The sequence below is a fragment of the Astatotilapia calliptera genome, chromosome 1, assembly GCF_964374335.1.
Source record: "Astatotilapia calliptera chromosome 1, fAstCal68.1, whole genome shotgun sequence".
Taxonomy (NCBI): Eukaryota; Metazoa; Chordata; class Actinopteri; order Cichliformes; family Cichlidae; genus Astatotilapia; species Astatotilapia calliptera.
Genome location: NC_137422.1, coordinates 285,115 through 305,764, shown reverse-complemented (window position 1 = coordinate 305,764; position 20,650 = coordinate 285,115). Strand labels below are relative to the sequence as shown.

Here is a 20,650-nt window from a genome sequence, read left to right as displayed (position 1 = left end):
GGAAGCAAAACAGCAAGAGTGAATCTGTGACGATGTTTTTCAAACATGAAGTGTAGTGTCGTCTCCCAATTCAGGGGGTGAATCTTTCGGACCGATTTGAAAGCTGATTATGTCACAACGAAGGCTGCTGCAGAAGCAGATGAAGAATATCGAAAAACTAAATGTTAACCCTTTGCACATTTCATGTAATTTTGCTTGGCAGTTTACTTATTTTTACTGTTTGTCCTTTTTTGTGCTCCTTTATTTCATCTGCACTTGTCTGTTTGTGACGTCTGCACTGTGCCGTGTTTTTGTTATTCAATAAATGCATTGCAAAAAACAACAACAACAAAAACAAATGCGTCCTCCGGATTTGAAGATGGGTCGGGGGTATCCTTCGTTGTCCACGCTATCCCAGGATTCATAGCATGGCAGAAGAGTAAGCTTTTAATAGTAAGTACTCAGTTTTATGTCACTCATTTATGCGGCGAAACAAACGTTTTAAGAAGCCTTGCACTTCCGGCCTGCGAAGGCCATGTACGTCGAAGGATGCCCCAAGAGCACCTGGCTGCAGCCACTGTGGAGCTCCACAGTACAGTGTACCTTCTCAAGGATGCGGCCCCTGAGTGGCTGAGTTCCACATTTCCGCCTGTAGGTGGCGATGATGCAGCCGCAAGTTGGTTACTACACAAACATCTAGAACTAAAGAAGAAAGTCGCCGCGTACTGTTCTGTTTCAGCGGTGTGGTTCCGAGTTTTCTTCAAGGATACCGTGACTGTTACCAGGCCATGGATAGATCGTACCGCTCAGACACTTCGGGCTATAACAGCAGCTATGTGCACTCGCAGTACAGTCACCCCGGGCTTCACGAAGCGCGGGAGCCGGACCTCACGGCTCCACAGTGGACGCCTCCGCCGGCTTACGACGCTCGTCCCTTCGGTGTGGGTTTCACGGGGCCACCTTTTGCCCAACCTTATGGATTTGACCCCTCTGTGCCCCCGCCTGGTTTCGGCTGCCCACCCCCCGGACACCTCCTGAACGCGCCACTCCCAAGCATCCCCGGAGCCCCCCAGCAACTCCAAACACGGCCTCACGCTCCTCGCTGTGACCGTGAGCTAGCGTCAAACCGCAGCCACACGGAGCACCGCGGCCCGGTAGCGACACGGGATCCGGACGATGATGTGACCCGGCAGAGGAAGCAGGACACGAAATGGGTCAGACAGTTCTTACAGGCCACAGGGAAGAAGAGCTGCGGGAGGCTACAGAGCCAGCACTCGCCGCAACTGAGCTCCATCTCCTCCCTCAGACAGGCTCTGTACGGGGCAGCTCAGCTCATTTCACGGCTGGAAGACCTTTGTCACACTCTGACTCACTCTCTGCACGGTGACGGTGAGTGGACGCACTCATACTTAAGGGCTTTAGGCATCAAGGCAGAGCTGGCGGACAAAGCCAGACTTCTCGCCGACACCTCACGGTTAGGTGAGCTGAAGGCTCAAGTGTCCCGGGCTGCTTGCAGGAGGCTCCGCAGACTCAGAGCCAGGAGAGAAGCAAAGACGGAGGAGAAAGACGCGGAAGAGCGCAGGTCTCTCAAAGAGACCGCTGTAGACAAATGGAGGATGAAACTGATGCAGGAAGTGGAGGAGAAGAAAAAGGTATGAACGATTTTGTCAGCCACGTGTTTAAAGAGTTAACTGTTACACTTCCCGTGGCTGTAATCATGGCCAGGGTTTCATATTATGAAGCCAACTGCATGTTTGGGACAGTTTGTTCCACTTTTGGCTCAGATCATAGTGCTGCAAAGACTGTGTTTATGAGCGGCAGCCAATCAGACTGCAGCAAGCTTAAAGAGCGGTTGGTACTGAAACAAGAGGTGCTCCAACGCGCTTGTGTCAGGGCTGCATCAAGTATGGAGAATGAAACGCTCTGAAGAGGGCTCATTATGGCCACAGCTTGTTCCGGTCATAGCGCCTGTCGTCCTGTGTGGTGTTGTTCCAAATGCTAACATCAGTGTTTGTGTTGCAGGAGAAGGAACTGAAGATGGCTGCAGACTCTGTCCTTTGTGAAGTTAGGAAGAAGCAGGCGGATGTGAAGAGGATGCAGGACATCCTGAGATCCCTGGAGAAGCTGCGTAGGCTGAGGAGAGAAGCGGTATCCAAGAAAGGTGGGAGTAGGTGTTGTATCGAGCTGGATGCACTCTCAGAGTGGACTCTCCCCCTGTCTATCAGGTTGCAGCAAACCTGAATCTTTCTTATTAATTTATGCTGGAGTCTTTAATGCTTTAGTATTGAATGGGCTTTGCAGACTTCACCATGGTTACAGTTGGACAATTTTTCCGAGCCTTAAAAACATTTGACAGACCCCCAAAAGTCGTTGGTGGCGTTTGAATGTGTTCTTACTTAAAGACATGTTATTTGCTATAATGATTAGGGGTGACATACATTTTTTTTCCTGAGATGACACAAAAATGGGTGTCTGGTGGGATGCTACGAAAGAATATTTGAGGACGAGGATTATTTCCTTAGCTTCCTTTTATGAAGAAGACAGCTAATGAAAATATCACCACACAGGAATCTCAGCTAAAAGGAGGCTTTACATTCTTATACTAAGAACAAGGCTATGTTAGATAGCCTTTGATTGTGCTGAATGGGATTATTTGTTTAAGACATTAGAAAAAGTTGGCTTTGGCCTTCGTTTTGACACATGGGTTTATATTGGTTGCATTTTATTCACAGAGATCCATGAGACAAGGTTGCCCCCTCAGCCCTGGGTTGTTCACAACTGCCATAGAACATTTGGCACAAAAGTTGAGAAACAACATGAAAGTTGCTGTGGACAGCAATCATCATAAACTTATTTTATATGCAAATTCATAACATGACATGGGCAGAATAATGCCCATGTTAGGACAGTCCCCTTATACTTTATTCAAACAGTGGCAATTTTGGTGGTCCTCAGATGGTCTCAGATACTCCTGTATACAAATTGCCTCCGACTATACTGATATGGTCAAAGCAAACATGAGACCAATGCTGGAAAAAATTGGTAGATTGTTTAGAATAAACCTTACACAATGATGACTGCACATTTGATTTATTATATAATATCTAGTATCCCACTTATATATTCAAGATTCTTACTTTAAAGAACTGGATAGTTTGATTCAGCAGTTTCTCTCGGGCAGGTCAAGTCAAGTGGCCTTGTTGTCAGAAAGTTCCTCCGAGACCTGGTGCTACATATTACATATAACAGGCAATCAACAAAAGACTATATAAAGTACAAGTGTGCCAAAATTGCAAAACAAACAGTGCAACACCAGAACTATACAGACACAGGACAGTGCAGTCACAACACTGCAACAATGACAGTGGGTTGTGCAAAAAGTGTGTGTATGAGGAAAAAAAAGTGCTTGTGGTAGGTGTGTGTCAGTCCACTCATTGAGTGTTCAGGAGTTTGATGGCTTGGGGTTTGGTTCCCAAACTTTTTTTGCTGGGCCCCCCTTTGTTTTGCAAGAAAAATGTTCGCCGCGCGCGCACGCACACACACACACACACACACACACACACACACACACACACACACACACACACACACACACACACACGCCCATATTTTGGTTTATTTCACACCTCAAACATTTAGTAAACAGTTAAGCAAATACAAGTAAACAGCAATAAATTACAGGTAGTAATAAAATAAACTACTAACTCGTTTACGCTGCGTCCGCACCTACACGGGTGATTTTGAACACGCAGCTGTTTCGTCCACGTAAACGACGTTTCGAATCAAAACTGAAATTTTTTTTAAACTCTTTTGCTGTAACTGCTGTCCTGCTGTAACTTTACTGTATAAAGAGCTCACATCTCCAACATGTCAGGAGCAGTTAGTCATTATGAGAAGTGTTTGTGAACTAAAAATCAAGAATGTGGGATCCTGTTAGTCCGTGATTTAAACAGCCCAGCGCTGCTCCTGACGCAGGGAAAAGCAACCCTGCAGGGAGACCTACCTCTGCACCTGTGCAGGTGAAGCCAAAGGGCAGATTTGCTTCACCATATTTTCTAGTCTTTGGCTTAGAATGAAGTTGGTTTGGAAACATATTCAGTGACGCTTCATCTCCTGCTTTGCGTTTGTGTGGGCGCCCCGTGCTGGCAGTGTCCAAGCATTTTGTTTTTGTTTTTTTTCCCCTTTTCATACTGCACCCCCCTGCAATGGCTTTAAACTCGCACATAGATTCAGACATGAGACATGTGACTCCATTTATGCCAGGTGTCGTGGAAGTTTAACACTGAAAAGTACAGCACTTCTTTAAATACAGGTCATCCTTGACCCCTCAGAGAAAGAGAGAGTGTCACCTAAAGACTGTTTCCTGCCTCATCCCACCACTTCCTGAGAGATATTAGAACAAAAATCTCCACCTGTCGAATCCCCCCACACGGCCCCTGGGTGTCTCCAATGTCCTCACGAAGCCTAGTTGAGCATGCAATAAAGTTGAAACTAAATGCTGTCCCGCATGAATTCAACTGAGTGACACAGAAGCGAAACGTGTGATAAATAATAAAATACATTTCCATCACACAGGCATTGTGACTGAGTTGCAAAACGATGAGGTGTTCAGCAGCACCCTGGAGCAGCTGAGACTGGTGATAAAGAGGAGGACTGTAGTTTACTCGGCAGAGGAGAAGGCCCTGATGGTGATGCTGGAAGGAGAGCAAGAGGAGGAGAGGAGGAGAGAGCGGGAGCGCCGAGTGAGGAAGGAGAGAGAGCGACAACTGCAGAGGAAGCACAGAGTAGACTCCATGCTGTTTGGGGGTATGGCTGTGCACGTGTGTGTGCGTGTGTGTGCGTGCACAGGATATGACTGTGTTGTCATCCACTCCTGTTGTGTTTGTTTGATAGAGGAGTTCCCAGGCAGCTGTGCCCTGCAGCCCTTCAGAGACTATTACAGCCAGGCGGAGCACTCGCTGCCTGCGCTCATCCACGTCAGGTCAGTCTGCTCGTCACACATCTTTGTACACTTTGCTTTCTCTGTTGGGCTCTTTGTGAGGAAAGTGTAGAAAATATGAATAATAATATAATAATAAATTTTATTTATAGGCGCCTTTCAGACCCTCAAGGTCACCTCACAGTAGCACGTAAACAATACCATAAAAAACATAAGAAAAATTTACATATAGCAAACATGGTAGATAAAATCTAGACATAAACAGTCATAAAAGTATAAAAGCAAATATAAAAACTGAGCAGGTAAAAATGGCCTAAGACAGATCAGGTGTATGCAGTTCTAAACAGATGGGTTTTGAGTAGTGATTTAAAAGTGGTGAGACAGTGTGTGGTCCGGAGAGCAAGTGGGAGTGCATCCAAAGTCTCGGGGCAGAACAACTAAAGGCTCTGAGTCCCATGGTAGTCAGGCGAGCAGGTGGAACTGACAGAAGGGAAGCTGAGGAAGAGCGGAGTGTACGAAGGGGCGAGGATGTGTGGAGAAGATCGGATAGATATGGAGGAGCGAGGTTATGAAGCGCTTTGAAAGTGAGAAGCAGGATCTTGACACGGAGGTGAACTGGGAGCCAATGGAGCTGTTTAAGAACAGCTGTTATATGTTCAGTGGATCTAGTTCTGGAAATAATACGAGCAGCTGTATTTTGAAACAACTGCAATTTATGGATGATTTATGAGGTAAATCATAGAGAAGAGAATCACAATAATCCTGACGAGATGTGAAAAGAGCATTGACAAGTATGGCGGTACTGTGTGGTGTGAGTGAGGGACGAAGACGGTTAATATTACGGAGATGAAAGTAGGAAGACCGAGTGATATTATTTATATGTGCTGTGAAGGACAGAGTGCTGTCGAGGATGACACCAAGACTCTTAACCTGAGGGGAGGGTGTGACATCAGAGTTATCAATGGATAACAAAAGACTGGTTGGAACTGGAGTCAGTTTTGATCTGGAGCCTATTAAAATTCTGTTTTATTGCCATTAAGTTTAAGAAAGTTGTGAGTAAACCAGAGCTTGATTTCACTTAAACAGTCAGAAATGGATGTGGGTGGGAGAGTAGCTCTGGGTTTGGAGGACAGGTAGAGCTGGGTGTCATCTGCATAGCAGTGAAACTGGATGTTATGCTTCCTAAAAATATTACCTCGGGGTAGGAGGTAGATGATAAAAAGTAAAGGACCCAGGACAGAGCCTTGGGGTTCACCGGAATTAACTGGAGTAGATACTGATCTGTGACGGAGTAATTGAACAAACTGTGAGCGGCCAGAGAGATAAGAGGTAAACCAGGCGAGTGCTGAACCATTGATGCCAATAGATGCTAATCTGTGAAGGAGGATGCGGTGGGAGATGAGTCCAGAGTCAGCTGCAAGCAGAAGATCATTGGAGATTTTTACCAGAGATGTTTCTGTGCTGTGACATGAACTGAAGCCAGACTGAAACTGTTCGTACCGGTTATTGACAGTGGTTAAACTGGCATCTTATGAAAACATGGCTCGTGGTCTCTTAGATAAATATTATCAGTATAACTGTATTTGGTCTTCTTTCACCAGTTGGCTCTTTGCCACTTGATGTACATGTAGGTAAGTGAGTAGTGGTTGGTGTGTGCAGAACAGAGTACAACAGTGTCCCAGCCTGAGTTGGCTGGGACGTCCACTCTGGGGAAGCGTGGCAGCGGTGTTGAATGTGGATGATCCTTCTCGCTGCAGAATGAAGGGCTTGGGAATGACAGCAGCTGCTGACATCCTCTTCCTCGGCACCGTGTTCAACATACCTGAGTGCTGCAGACCTTCAAACTTCTGCTTTCCTCGAGGTGTTCACACTGATGATGATGAGCTAACTAAGTGTGTGTTACTCCCACTCTTCATTCCAGTGGCAGCAGCAAGGCTCGTGTGGGGACGTAACAGCTGCAGTTGCGTCTGGTGTTTGCATTTATCATAGTTTTGAATGTTCCCACATGTATAATGTTAGAAGTGACAGAGAGAGGACTCGTATGGCAAAAACAGCTGTTCAGTAAGAGAACGAGCTATGATTCGTATACCAGCAGTTTGACTAATAACATGAGTTCTGCCACCCACGTATTTGTGTTTCAGAAAAGAATGGGACACATGTTTGGTGGCAGTAGATCATCCTGGTAGTTCATCCGTTCCTCAGAGCTGGGTCCTGCCGAACCCCCCATCAGACCAGGCCTGGGCCTCCGCCCTGCAGACGAGTGACACGGACTGTGAGAACCTCTGACTGGTCCTCGGCTGCACAGTGCAACAACCAGGTGACGGTGACAAAGATGGCCGCAGCTTACCTGGAGCTTTCAACGCGCTTCCATCGACACTTAGACGAGAGGAGCAGCAGTCTCTGCATTTGAAACGGATGTAAGCCTTCTTGGGACAACAGGAAGTGTTTTATCTGTGAGGTGCAGCGTGGAACAGCCCACAGTATGGACTTATGCCTGTTTTCTTTACTCAGTAACAGTTTGTATTTTACTCAGATGAATTTTCTAAAGACAAAATAAAATGAACAATATGAAGTTGTCACGCAGTTTATTATCCACAGCAACATATTACTCATGGTTCAGTGCCCATGTGTTTAGGAGAAAGTGTCACCTGTAGCCCGACTCACATGAGAGGGGTAAACGCTGCTCGATCACAGAGGAGTGGGCACAGCAGGACGGTGTCTGCGTCCTCTGATCGTGGCTTTTCTCAGCTCTGTGGTCTGCAGCAGCTTCATTTCTATTCAAAGACTTTACACTATATTGTTAGCTACAAATACTACAGCCCCCCTTTAAGACGTCTGGTCTTCTGATTAGCTGCCCTGTATAAACATCGGAGCCAAGAGCTGAAAAGGTGTTGATCTCACAGGGATCACGTGTACTTTCTTTGACCTCTTCGGTCATGTTGCCATGTTTAATGATTGTCCTCCACTGTGAAAACACGTAATGCACCTAATAAAGTGACCGGGAGGTAAGTGTGGCCACTATGTTGTTAGGTATAATTAGTGTGTGTTAAGTCCTTATTGACTTCAGAACAGCCTTAGTTGTCACGCTCAAGAACTCAGTCTGACATTATTTGGGCTTTACCTCACAACGGCTTATCCTAAAGAAGATGCCTGCGCATCAGCAACAATACTTGGGTAGACTGGCGTTCAACAGTGCTGAGGAGGCACTAAGGAGCTCTTCTGCAGACAGTTTAAAGCAGTCTGGTCGTTCTCCCCTTATTGCTGCCGCAGCTGCTGCCACCAAGCTGCTCAGTGTGTGTGTGTGTGTGTGTGTGTGTGTGTGTGTGTTAAAGATGCCATCAGATCATCAGTTTCTGAAATACTTGGGTCAGCCTGGCACCAAGTCCCTTCAATCACCTTTTTTCTTTGTGCATTCTGATATTTAAACTTCAGTAGTGCGTCTTGATTGGGTCTAGATAGCTAAAGGGATTAAGTTGCTGCCGTGTCATTGGCTGATTATATACTTGAACACCTAATAAAATGGTCTGTGTATATACACATATACGTTCAGACTCAGACAGGTGCCCTGGAGTCTAACATTTGTGTGACTTCACACAAATATTAGGGACATGTGGGTGTCCTCGCGACTGCAGGCACCATCTGATGTCCTTACTTGCTTCTCTTGAGCTGTCAACTGTGTACACAGTAAGTCAGCTGATGAGGGTTACTGGAGATCAGTGGATTAGTGTCCCAGGTGGTTCTCTAAGTGATGAATGATACATCACAAACTAAGTGACTGCAGCTCTGACCACACAAAGACACAAGGGTAAGCTTTTTTTCTATTTTCAACAGTGTATTTCATTAGATCTCTCCCTGTGTGTATATACGTGTGTGTGTGTGTGTAGGGAGAGTGGGGGATTTAGAGCACATTTTATTGTATTTATGAAAGGCACATAGTCTGCTATGTGACTTAAAGAGTAGTGAGTGTGCAGCATCAGATAATTATACTTGTCTTAACAAGTCTTGCACAGCTTTTGAACTTAGAAATAGTCACATACACATTTGTTCTTATTCAGCAGCAGAAAGCGTCAGAGGTGACACACAAAGCCTTCAGCATCTGTGGTCTTTGGTGTTACGAGTCCTCGGCCATCTGTCTGCTGGCTGTGTCTTCATGCTGCACAAACCTGATTAGTGCTGAGTGCACAGTTGTGTGTACCATCTCTCTCACACACACACATTAACACCTAGAGACAAACTGTAGGTTTGTTTGTTTGTGAAAGAGGCCGTCCATTCTCTAATCTGAGCTCGAGATGACAGAAAGGAAAAGCTCATGATGACGGTTTTCTAGGAAAATCCTTTCTCGCTGCTTCATGCTCTGTTTATGAATGTGATAAACACTTCAGCAGAGCTCCTCTTCGTCCTTGTTTTCCGGATAGGAGTAGTTTCTATGAGCCTAGAGGAGGATAACAGAGGCTGCATCATTCCTACCGATGCAGAGTAATGATGGTGTCGTGGTACCTGTGTGCTGATGACTGAGAAATGGATTGAGCGTTGTTGGCAGTCTGACATCTTTATTCAAGCCTGACTGAGCATGGAGAACACAACCGTACCTTACAACAAAAATTGTACTGTTTGACAAAAAGAGTAGTTGAAGGAAGATTTATGGATTGATTGTGCTGATGAGGACAACCTGTACTCACTGAACCGCTTCGACGTCTGATGTGCATCACCTTTATGAAGATGAAAATCGCCTGCTGAAGTTGAGTGGAATCCCCTCTGAGGAGGACAAGACTGGACTTGGACTTTGTAGCACAGACTTATTACTGTAGAATCTAAACATTCGACAGTTGTTGATCCAAAGTAACACTCAAAGCAGTGATGCTCTTACCTTTCTTCACATGCTGGAAAAAGTAAATACAAAAAGCATTAAAAGAAATTATAATAACCCTGTTATCACATAATGTTAATTGTTTTTATAACCTTATTGAATATATTAGCGATAACAATAATGTTTGACAGATTACAGAGAGAAAAAAGAGACTGTGTTCTATTTGGCCTAATGGAAATCTTCAGGCTTCTCGTGGGAGGAATCATCAGGGACTCTAATATAAAAGCAGAAAATATCGAAAGGCCAGCAGAAGTGGAGTGCACACTTCTGCAGTTAGAGCGGAGGGGTTAGAACAGGGCCACTGCCTGAACGCTGCAGCTCTCAGCTTGTGGAAATACAGATTGTTGTGTTTCCTTTCAGGGAGCACGGCGGTCCACATTACAGATCCACAACTGGAGGGATTGTGTGAGTTGTTCTATGGCTGACTTATCTTTGTTTTCTCAGTGGACTGAGCAGTATGGATGGTGTACCTCTGAGGGTGCCTCAGAGTGCTTCCTTTCAGGAACTAAAATATTCTGTCAGTACGACTGTCCCTGACTACTTCAACATCCTGCAGGAGACAGAGGTGAGTGTGTTTCTCTCTCTTGTGTTTCCCTGTTTGTTCCTCCTCCTTGCTGTTCTGTCTGTTGTGCAGTGTACCTTCTTTGCTGCACTGCTTTGAGCTGTCACCATTATTTCACTCCTTTAAAAAACACCAAAACAAACAAACCCTATCACACTGACAGGTGATAAGTTACAGGAAGAACCATGGCTCAATATCTGACTTTTTATGTTTTTTGTATGTATGTGATTAGTACACACTTACTAGCACTGCCAAATAAAAGACAACATTGCTCTTTACAGCTTTATGAGTATATGAAAGATGAAGGTCGATCTCGGACAAGAATGTTACAGCTGATCAGATTCCATACACAACATCACAGGTCTCTGTGCAGAAGAGTGCAGTCCTAGGATCAGCTGAGATACTGCACAGAACCCTCAAACTCGCAGGTAGAGGGCCTTGCACATACCACTAAAGGATGTACGCTTTAACAGGTAGCACTGGTATGGATCTGTCTTAGATTCAACCAGGTGCTGGAAACATTTCGTAGATTTTGGTCCATATTGACATGACGTCAGAACCCTGCACAGGAGGGTAAGCCACAGAAGATCACAGAAAAGGCTGGATGCTTGCTGAGTGCTACATCTAATCACTTTAATAGAAAGTAGATTAAATGGGAATGGGATAGAAAAGGTGGTCGTGACAATACAGAACATAGTCTGTCTGTTATTTTTATTTATTTATTTATTTCATTTATTTGTATACCACTTTGGTCTACCAGATGTGTTTTTAAAGTGCTGTACAATACAAATTTAAATATAATAGTAAAATAGCAAAAACCAGACATTGCAAAAAAAAAAAAGAAGTCAGTCACCCACAGAGTTAAAGGCCAGGATGGAAGATAAGAAACATCTGACCCCAAAATAAAAACTGTCATCAAAGCTACCTGGGCTTCAAATCACCTCCAAAGGGCTACGAGGGGATTGTCTCCATGCCACATTAATGCAATAATTAATGGGAGAGCATCCCTATCAAAGTATTTTTCATCCTCATTACTGAGTACAACTCAACATACTTTCCAGATGTTAGACATTTCTGTATTGTAAATGGTTTTTAGAGTAGTCATTGGTAATAATGTGAGATGCTAGATGCTACCATAAGTTTCACAAGCCTTACATTAGCCAGTCAAGTGTTGTTTACACTCAACTGGCTAATGTTAGCAATCCAAAAGACTAAACAATAAAATAATGAAAAGCCTGTCATCATTGAGTTGAATTTAAAAATGTAGCTTCAGACCTACAGAAGGACTTACACGATGTTTGCATGTTTGACAGTATGGATTCAGTCTGGAGAACTGGGTGCTAACTGGGCTGCAAAGTGGCTTTGCCACCCAGCACCAGCTTAACCCCTCTTCCTCTTCATCAAGCCTGCTGTCATCTTGTCCACCATACTGGATGCTGTTTAGCAGCCCTCGACAGCGGTCCCACAGCCTCAACTCCTCCATCCTGCGTACCAAGGCTACCATCTCACCTTCAGATGACGAAGAGGGCACTACACAGAAAGCCAGGACGAGTTCCATAGTGACAGTGAGTCCGGGGGAACAGCGTCCTTCTGCAAACTGTCAGCGTGGTCAGAGGAAAGCACAGAAGGCCTTTGTCCCTGACCTGCTGAACCCCCCGGCCTGTCTGAGCAGCCTGCCCCACCAGCGCAGAAAGAACCTGCGCCAGTGTTCACTGTCAGTGCTCGACACGCCCACACAACAAGATCCCAACACAGAGACTTATCCCCAGAGCACTTCATCACACACAGCCTCGGACACGAGGATCCCTCCCAGCAGAACCAGCACAGCCAGCATGGTAAGAGGAACACGTGAGCTGTGTGTTTATGTGTGCGTGTGCTTTTGAAACTTTTACTGCAGAATGTAATACACAGTACAATACAGCTGATGACTGTGATACAGCATCACTGTCCAGGGAAAAAACACTAAATTCATACAGCCGTCTTCCAGCTTTACTTTGTGTTTATTGTCATAATTTCAGTATGTGGCTGTTCATTCACGAGGCCATGTGAGTCGGCAGTGTGGCGAAGTCTCAGTAGTCTAGACTATTGATAGTTCTATTTCCTGTCTAAATATAGCTTGAAGCTCATGGCAGTACCATCACCTGAGCTGCACGGTCAATCTCGAGTATAACTAGAACCAGACAGGCTCAGCATGATAACAGGTTCACTCTGTTTATAGTCAGGGTTGTGACTATTGAGATGTGTCAGATATTCTCATGGGATTACATTTCTTTTAATGTCAGCACTATTAACTATGAAAGGAAATAAGGTCTTCCTATCCAGCTTTTCTCCATTTTGCATTTTCAAAATGTTTTTCATGGATTTACACTCTAAAAATAATCTGCGTAAAGTATGCTCTCTGAATGCAGCCAAGGTGCAAGAGCTTCACGAGGATTAGCTAGTGTGAATTCTCACTAAAGCTGCATGTCAGGTCTACCATGCCCTGTTCTTTCTCAGCCACTCGCTACATTCACTGCAGTCTGCCATTTCTTAGATATTCAGACCAGACACCTGTAGAAACCCCCCTGTCATGTCAGGCCCCAGGGGTTTGTCCTCCTCTGCTTTGGACTCTACAGCAGAACTCCTGTCAGCTCTAAACCCAGCGGAGAGAGAGTTGCTGGAGGCCATCACTGCAAGGGGCTACTCTCTTCATACTGCCATCACTGCCCTTCAGAGGACAGGACAGCAGACCCCAGATGAGGTCAGTGTTATATCCAACAACAAGGCAGTGCTGCTCGAAAACACTTGGTCAACTTTTGGCTCCAGCTGTCGGGATCATGCAGTCTGTTCTATAAACACTGATGCAGTACAAATACAGCTACTATAAGTCAGTGTGAAAATAGTGGTCACACTTGGACCTACAGCATTATGGGTCCATGAACCAAACAGAATAAATCTGAAAGGACAAGAAAGGATAGGTGAGAAACCAGGATCAGCCTTAACTGTGCATGGATTAAATAGCTTTAAAGAAACAAACTTAGTCCTTCAGCAACATTTGTTAGTTCTGATGCTGGAAGATTAAAGACTAGTGTATTTCATGATTTCACAGAGCTCACACTCTGATCTGAACTCTGTGCCTCAGTCAGTATGAGGTTCTCTATCATTGGCTTCGTCTGCTCACCCCTAACTTGTCGTGGCAGATGGTTGCCTTCCCCAGCCTGGTTCTGCTGGAGGCTCTTCCTGTTAAAAGGGAGTTTATATTTCCCACTTTCACCAAATTTCTTGCTCATAGAGGGTCACATGATTGTTGTTGTTTTTTTCTGTTTTCTCTGTATTAATGATTGGTCTTTACTAGAGATGATGCGATACCATTTTTTTTATGTCCGATACCGATATCATAAATTTGGATATCTGCCGATACTGATATGAATCCATATAGTGTGTTTTTTAATCAATATTTTATTTTTTAAATATTTTAATCAATCAATTTTAATATCTTGCTGCTTTTTGTATAAGTTCATACTCTGTTATACCTGTATGCAAAAAATACACTGCACCCAAAATATTTCATAGTTCAGCAAAATGGATCAATCTAATAAACTTAAACCTGCAGCATCCTCCCTATTCTGGTATTTTAAAGAGTAAGCAACCTAACTAATAGGGTTGCAAACTCCCAGCAAAAAAAAAAAAAAAAAAAAAATAGGGAACCACCCTCCACCTCATGATGCTTAATCGACGTAATCAACTTTAATTTGATGCAGTGTGAAAAAAATGCACAGAAATAAATTATTTTCCAAGAAATATTAAATAGATTCAACATCTTTGGGTGTAAGATTCAGATAATTATTTATTAAAAGCTCGACATTTTAAATGAGAATAAGAAAGAAAAGTATGTCTTTGTGCCCCCTTTTCCCTGTTCATGCCCTATCGGCCCCCCTGGCTAAACTTTGCTAGATCCGCCCCTGCACAGTTACCAGCCGTCAGCTGCGTAGAAAAAGATCCTGGTGTAGAAAGTAATATTAAATAAATTCTAACAGCAGCTTATCAAGCTTAAACGTGCTGCTGTCGTGCTGCTCTATTACATTTTTTATTTCTCTCCGATATCCGATCTAGTAATTTACGTCAGTATCGGACCGATACCGATACGTAATATCGGATCGGTCCATCTCTAGTCTTTACATAACAATATAAAGCACCTCAGGGTGGCTGTTGTTCTGATTTTGCACTATAAATGAAATTGAATTAAATTGTTATCTTCTTAATCACAGTAATAAGAAATGACTGCCTTACAGAGCATATTATTGTGTTCCTGTTTGGTCTGGACACTGTGCTTTGTGTATGTTAGAGCAGAAACAGGTTGCAGTAATGTGTGGATGGTGGATTAGTGTTAGTCAGAGCATTACTAAAGTTTATATACGTTGTAGAGGAACATCCACAGTTTCAAAGGCCTGTAACAGAAAAGATGACACATACGTTTTAACGAAATGGTTGGTTTGGAAAGTAAGTTGTTGAGAAAGTTCTACAGGAAAGTTAATTTTTTTTCCCCAAATCACTTTAAACTTACTCTCAACTTCACTGAATATTGAAAACAACAACTGGCCCTAATATAATCCTCAGCTGTCGCACTCATGCACCAGGGTTGTGTTTTTGCTTTTATTTATCACCCATCTGTAAACAAATGGAAAATATAAAATTACATTTTACAAATTAAACTACACATATTCATACTACTTTTTAATTTATTACATAAACCTTACCCAATGAATCAATCAACTGACTAACAAAAAATTATTTGGCCGTTATTTTGGTTAATAATGGAGTTCCACCGGGTTCTGTGCTAGGACTAGTTCACCCAGATACCCAACTTTATCTATCCGTAAACCCAGATAATGCGCAACAATTAGTTAAACTGCAGGAATGTCTTAAAGATGTAAACATATGGACTACCCAAAATTTCTTGTTTCTAAATGCAGATAAAACTGAGGTTATTGTATTAATTGAATCTGATTGGAAACAGTCAATAACTTTTTCCATGTGACAGCTCTTCTCTTGTATGAATGAATATTTGGCAGATCTTGAGTTATCTGGTGGCGTGTGACCACTTGTGTCAGCTGGGTTATGACATGTCCCAGGTGGAAGAGGCCTTGGAGATGTTTCAAAACTGTGAAACAAAGGTAAGTTTTTAAAGTTATCGGAGACAACAAAGCTTGGCACTTTTTGTCTGATGAAGTCAGTTCGATTAGAAACTTTAAAGAAAGTAAATGTTTTCTTTCTCGAGGCAAAGGAGTTCCTACACCTGCTGAATCAGTTCAATGAGATGGGCTTTCAGAAGAATGCCATCAAAGAAGTGCTGCTGGTTCATGAAAACCACCGAGATCGGGCCCTGGAGGAGCTGATGATGCGTGTGTCCTGATAAAACACACACACTTTTCACATTGATATCTTGCAGACAATCATCTGTATTCTAAAAATTGCAGTCATATCTGACCTTGTGCTGGTATGAAACAACTGCACACATATAGTTGATGCTGACACTGCATTGTTAGATGATCTATTCATATTTCTGAATTAACCCATATCTTCTTTACCACTTTTTTAGATTCGTTTTGGAACAAAAATACTCTGATTAAAGTCCTGCTGTGTCTAAATTTTGAAGTGACGTAAATATTTGTAGTAATTGTGAACAAACTTATTAAAAGTGTGAAATTAATTTACACCATGACCATCTGTTTTCTTCAAGGACTGTGCAATAAAAAGTGTATATTACAGGGTGGGTCCCACAAACAAACACGATAAAAAGCTACATTAGTGCTAGCTTTGCAGCTTCATCCATCAATCCTGCTTTGATTCCTCCGTAGACAGTCTGAACAGTAAACAGTCTGAAATAATAGTTTGGGCAGACTAAACCAATTCTTTAGAGGTGCGATTGAAACAGCTGCAGTGTGGGCTGTAATCCTTTGCCACATATTATTAGAATAGAAATCAGAATGATGATCACCAGCTTTTAAATGTGCTGAGAGCATCCCAGGGGACATCTGTGACAGACATCAGTGTCTCTCAGGTTCTGGCTTGGGCAATTTCCTAAAAGGGAGGGAGTGGGTTTAGGAAGCCTCATCAAAAATGTATATATGGATCCAATCCTGCCAAAACCTTTCATCTCACGCCGGAGCCTCCATTTGTTCTCCTCTATGGTGTACTCTGTGGTCACGTGTCTGCTGAGCGTGAACACAGAATCTCCTCTGACCGCTGCCGTGAACAGAGAGCTCTTGCTGTTCCCGTACTGACCGGACATCACTGTCCACTGATCTGAAGTCAGGTTGTAACAGTCCATCACACATTGTAAGAAGTCTTCACATGGTCCATTCCGCATCACATAGAGGTTATCCCTGTGGGCCACCATATGAAGACCATAACTGTGCTGGCGGATGAGTGTAGTGACCAGATTCCACCGATTGTGTTCAGGTACGTACTCATGGATGTCTGTGGCCCCTTTCCCTTTCCAAAGACAGATATAGATCCTCTTCATGGCTACAGTGGACACCACTGAGGCTGCAGGGCACGGGAGGGAGGAAACAAAACTCCAGTTCTGATCAGACAGCCCATATCTCTCCACTGATGACAGAGCCTTCTTGTTATACTCCCCTCCTATAGCATAGAGACATCCCTCATGACCTATCAGAGAGAAGTTGTAGCGTAGCTGCTGAGGTCCACAAATCACTGACCATGAATTGGCCACGGGATCGTAGCAGAATCCAGTCTCCACCACCTTCTTGCTTAAATCATACAATCCTCCGATTATGTACAGTTTGTTGTCGAGGACTGCCACGCCTGCCATGATGGTGCTGGTGCTCATAGGAAGATGTGTGAGGATTCGCCACTCTTTTTGCTCTTCATCCAGATGACACACTGTCCTCTGGGCATCCTGGAGCAGCTCAGTGGATGGAGAGTGACTGCACACTGCCATGTAGCTACTTGGGAGAAGAGACTCAATGTACTCCAGCAGCTTACTGGGTAAGCTACGAACCTCCTCCCCTAGGTCAGCGTAGATGTCTCTGATGAATAAAGCTGCTCTGTGGAACAACTCCCAGTCTCCGTAGGTTGCAGCTGTATGAAACATGAGCAAGCAGTTTTGGGAATTTATAATATTGATCAAATGCTTGGTGAGAGCTGGCACCTGGAGAAAAGCCGTACACTCTATTGCTTCGACGATCTCGTCACTGTTGAGGATGGGTCGCTTCCCATCCAGCACCTGCAGCAGAACTTGAAATCCCAGATTCCCCACACATTTCAGCTGGACCTCCTCCTGTTTAGACTCTCTCATTCCTGACTGGAACAATGCTCTGAAGTACTCACAGTTTTTGACTACAGTGGGTTTATCCACAGTGAAAACACAGTCTTTAATGCTGACTCGCAGGCTGTCTGCTCCCTTATATTGTCCTGACTGTTGGCTCAAGTGTGGGCAGCTGCTGGACTCCATGACATCTGTTCCATAAATCTTCATTTCATCTCCGGTGGAACTGGAAACGACGAGAAAAGTTTGAATCACGCCAAACTACAGCACGTAGACTGCGTCGTACCACAAGCTTGAGCGAATCCCTCTGATCCAGACCAAGGGTATCTGACACTGTATAAACTATTTGTTTGCAGAGCTCTGACAACAGACTCTATACATAGCAGCTAGAGGTGTGTCACAGTTCAAGTACATTATGAGGACATGCAGCCAGAGCAGAAAGAGGAGCTGGATAGTAGCTGTCAGTGTGCTGATGATTCACCCTTCATTTGTGGCTGACAGTTCTGGAACAGCTGAAGCTTTGTCCTTGATCGACATAAGCAAGAAAACTAAAACAATGGGCTTTTCCCCAGGGGCAGGACCTCCACTGGTATCTTTATCTTATGTTTATTGTGTCTTTTTCCAACGTGTTTCCAACACTACAGTCGACATAAAGGCAAATGTACAGGTCTACACAGGTTATAGTAAGATTCTGCTCATAATTTCAAAATTAGAGTGAAGTTACTCACCCCGGTTCTGTTAGCCGTCAGGGCTGGGGGGCTGGGAGGAGGTGCTGGCCGTCAGACTGGGGTCTGGGATGCGGGGCCTCCCTGGTGGTGTGTTGGTGGTCCTTGTCGTCTGGGGCTGGGCGCTCATGTATGTACCGGCTCACTCCTGGTGGCCGATTGGTGGGGCCGGGCGCCTGTGGCCCGGCTGGGCTCCTTCCAGGGGGTGGGATGCCCTCAGGCCTCTGGTCTCAGGGCCTGAATCTCGGTCCTCTCTGGCACAGCTGGCTGCCGGCAGAGCCCGCGGGCACGCCACTGCAACCCCCTCTGGTCTCTACTCCGCAGCTGCTGGGTGACCTCTCCTTTGGGGCTCTACTCAGCTCTTCCCAGGAGGGTGGCACGGTTCCCCCCCTTTGGTGGTGCTCCTCGGGTCCTTGTACTCTGGGGCCTCTGGATATCTGGGACCTGGATCACCTCCATACCTGCTTCATACCCTGGTGGACGGGGCTGTGGCTCCCCACACTCCCTAGCAGATCGTTACATGGAGAAACCTTTGGAATGCAAGCATGCTGATCCACACAGGTATGCACACAGGTGTACACACGGGTGTTCACAGACGCGGACTACAGCTTCCTCCACTGGAAATTAACCAAATTTCCAGTGGAGGTGGTGAGTGACAGGAGAATGGCGGCTAAGCTGTCATCCCTGTTGGACAACGTCTCCCACCCCATGCAGCAGACTGTGACAGCACTGAGCAGCTCCTTCAGTGGGAGACTGCGGCACCCACGGTGTGGGACGGAGAGATTTCGCAGGTCTTTCCTCCCCACTGCTGTCAGACTCCATAATAAAGACTTTAACTGATCAAGCACACACATCCATACATGTGCAATAACACTAAGTGCAATAATCCTTTCTGGCATCGTTGTATTTTTACTCAGTTGTATATAGTATTCGTATTCTATTTTTATCTTATTGTATATTTTTATTCTATTTTATTCTACTGTATATAGTATATTATTTTATTCTATTCTGTACAGCTGTGTACTGTATTTATTCTTATTGTATTCTAATTTTTGCATCATAACTTTTGCACTGTCCACTTCCTGCTGTGACAAAACAAATTTCCCACGTGTGGGACTAATAAAGGTTATCTTATCTTATCTTATCTTATCTTATAAAATCAAAACAGATAAAATCAGAACAGTAGATAAAATCAGTAGTTAAATGTAAGTTTTGAAATTTAAGCTTAAAGTGTGGATTTGGTGCTTTATTCAAATGCAGCTGAGAACAGGTGAGTCTTCAACCTGGATTTAAATAAACTGAGTGTTTCAGCTGATCTGAGGCTTTCTGGGAGTTTGTTCCAGATATAAGGAGCATAAAAGCTGAATGCAGCTTCTCCGTGTCTGGTTCTGACTCTGGGAACTGATAAAAGACCGGATCCAGATGACCTGAGGGATCTGGATGGTTCATACTGGGTCAGGAGGTCATTGATGTATTTTGGTCTTAAACCATTCAGAGCTTTATAGACCAGCATCAGAACTTTAAAGTCTATCCTCTGACGGACAGGCAGCCAGTGTAAGGACCTCAGAGCTGGACTGATGGGGTCCACTTTTTTGGTCTTAGTGAGGACTCGAGCAGCAGAGTTCTGAATGAGCTGTAGTTGTCTGACTGATTTTTTAGGTAGACCTGTAAAGATGCTGTTACAGTAATCAAGCCTACTAAAGATGAATGCATGGACTAGTTTTTCCAGGTCCTGTTGAGACATCAGATCTTTTATCCTTGATATATTCTTGAGGTGATAGTAAGCTGACTTTGTTATTGTCTTAATGTGTTTTTCTAAGTTTAGGTCTGCATCCATCACTACACCCAAATTTCTCGCCTGGTTTGTGGTTTTTAGATGTATAGATTGAAGTTCTCTGGTGACCTGTAATCGTTTTTCTTTGGCGCCAAAGACTATTACCTCAGTTTTGTTTTTGTTTAGTTGGAGAAAATTGTGGCACAACCAGTCATTGATTTCCTCAATGCATTTACCAAGAGCCTCCTCTCCTGCTCACCCTGAAAACTTCCAGGAGATAGCTGCTTACATTGAAATGATTCATTAAATAAGACAGCAACCCCTCCTCCTCTCCTGCTCACCCTGACCTCACTGATAAAACTGTAGTTAGGAGGGGTCGTCTCGATGAGAACAGCTCCACTGTTACTTTGGTCCAACCAAGTTTCAGTTAAAAACATAAAATCAAGGCTGTGCTCAGTGATTAAATCATTAATTAAAAATGTTTTCCCAGCTAGAGATCTAATGTTTAATAAAGCCAACTTAAGTGTTTTAGAG

The 20,650-nt window shown here is 44.1% G+C and overlaps 3 protein-coding genes across 4 annotated transcripts; 2 read left to right on the top strand and 1 right to left on the bottom strand.

The window, feature by feature from the left end:
• Positions 1 to 640: 640 nt before the first annotated feature.
• pdcd7 (programmed cell death 7) lies at positions 641 to 7,490 on the top strand. Its single transcript, XM_026158166.2, has 5 exons — positions 641 to 1,631; positions 2,002 to 2,140; positions 4,555 to 4,785; positions 4,873 to 4,960; positions 7,060 to 7,490. Exons 1-5 carry the CDS (start codon positions 768 to 770, stop codon positions 7,202 to 7,204), a joined length of 1,467 nt encoding a protein of 488 aa, XP_026013951.1. The 5' UTR covers positions 641 to 767; the 3' UTR covers positions 7,205 to 7,490.
• A 1,077-nt stretch (positions 7,491 to 8,567) lies between these two features.
• On the top strand, positions 8,568 to 16,042 carry ubap1lb (ubiquitin associated protein 1-like b). 2 transcript variants are annotated; one of them, XM_026158261.2, is made up of 6 exons: positions 8,568 to 8,723; positions 10,230 to 10,350; positions 11,661 to 12,182; positions 12,881 to 13,087; positions 15,399 to 15,500; positions 15,605 to 16,042. In XM_026158261.2, the coding sequence occupies exons 1-6, from the start codon at positions 8,671 to 8,673 to the stop codon at positions 15,737 to 15,739; spliced, it is 1,140 nt and encodes a 379-aa protein (XP_026014046.1). In that variant the 5' UTR covers positions 8,568 to 8,670; the 3' UTR covers positions 15,740 to 16,042. The 2 variants fall into 2 exon arrangements, with proteins under 2 accessions (XP_026014046.1, XP_080165479.1); XM_080309353.1 differs by lacking the exon at positions 8,568 to 8,723 and adding an exon at positions 9,647 to 9,807.
• A 202-nt stretch (positions 16,043 to 16,244) lies between these two features.
• On the bottom strand, positions 16,245 to 17,803 carry kbtbd13a (kelch repeat and BTB domain containing 13a). The gene has a single exon (XM_026158029.2). It carries the CDS (start codon positions 17,801 to 17,803, stop codon positions 16,331 to 16,333), a length of 1,473 nt encoding a protein of 490 aa, XP_026013814.2. The 3' UTR covers positions 16,245 to 16,330.
• Positions 17,804 to 20,650: the final 2,847 nt, after the last annotated feature.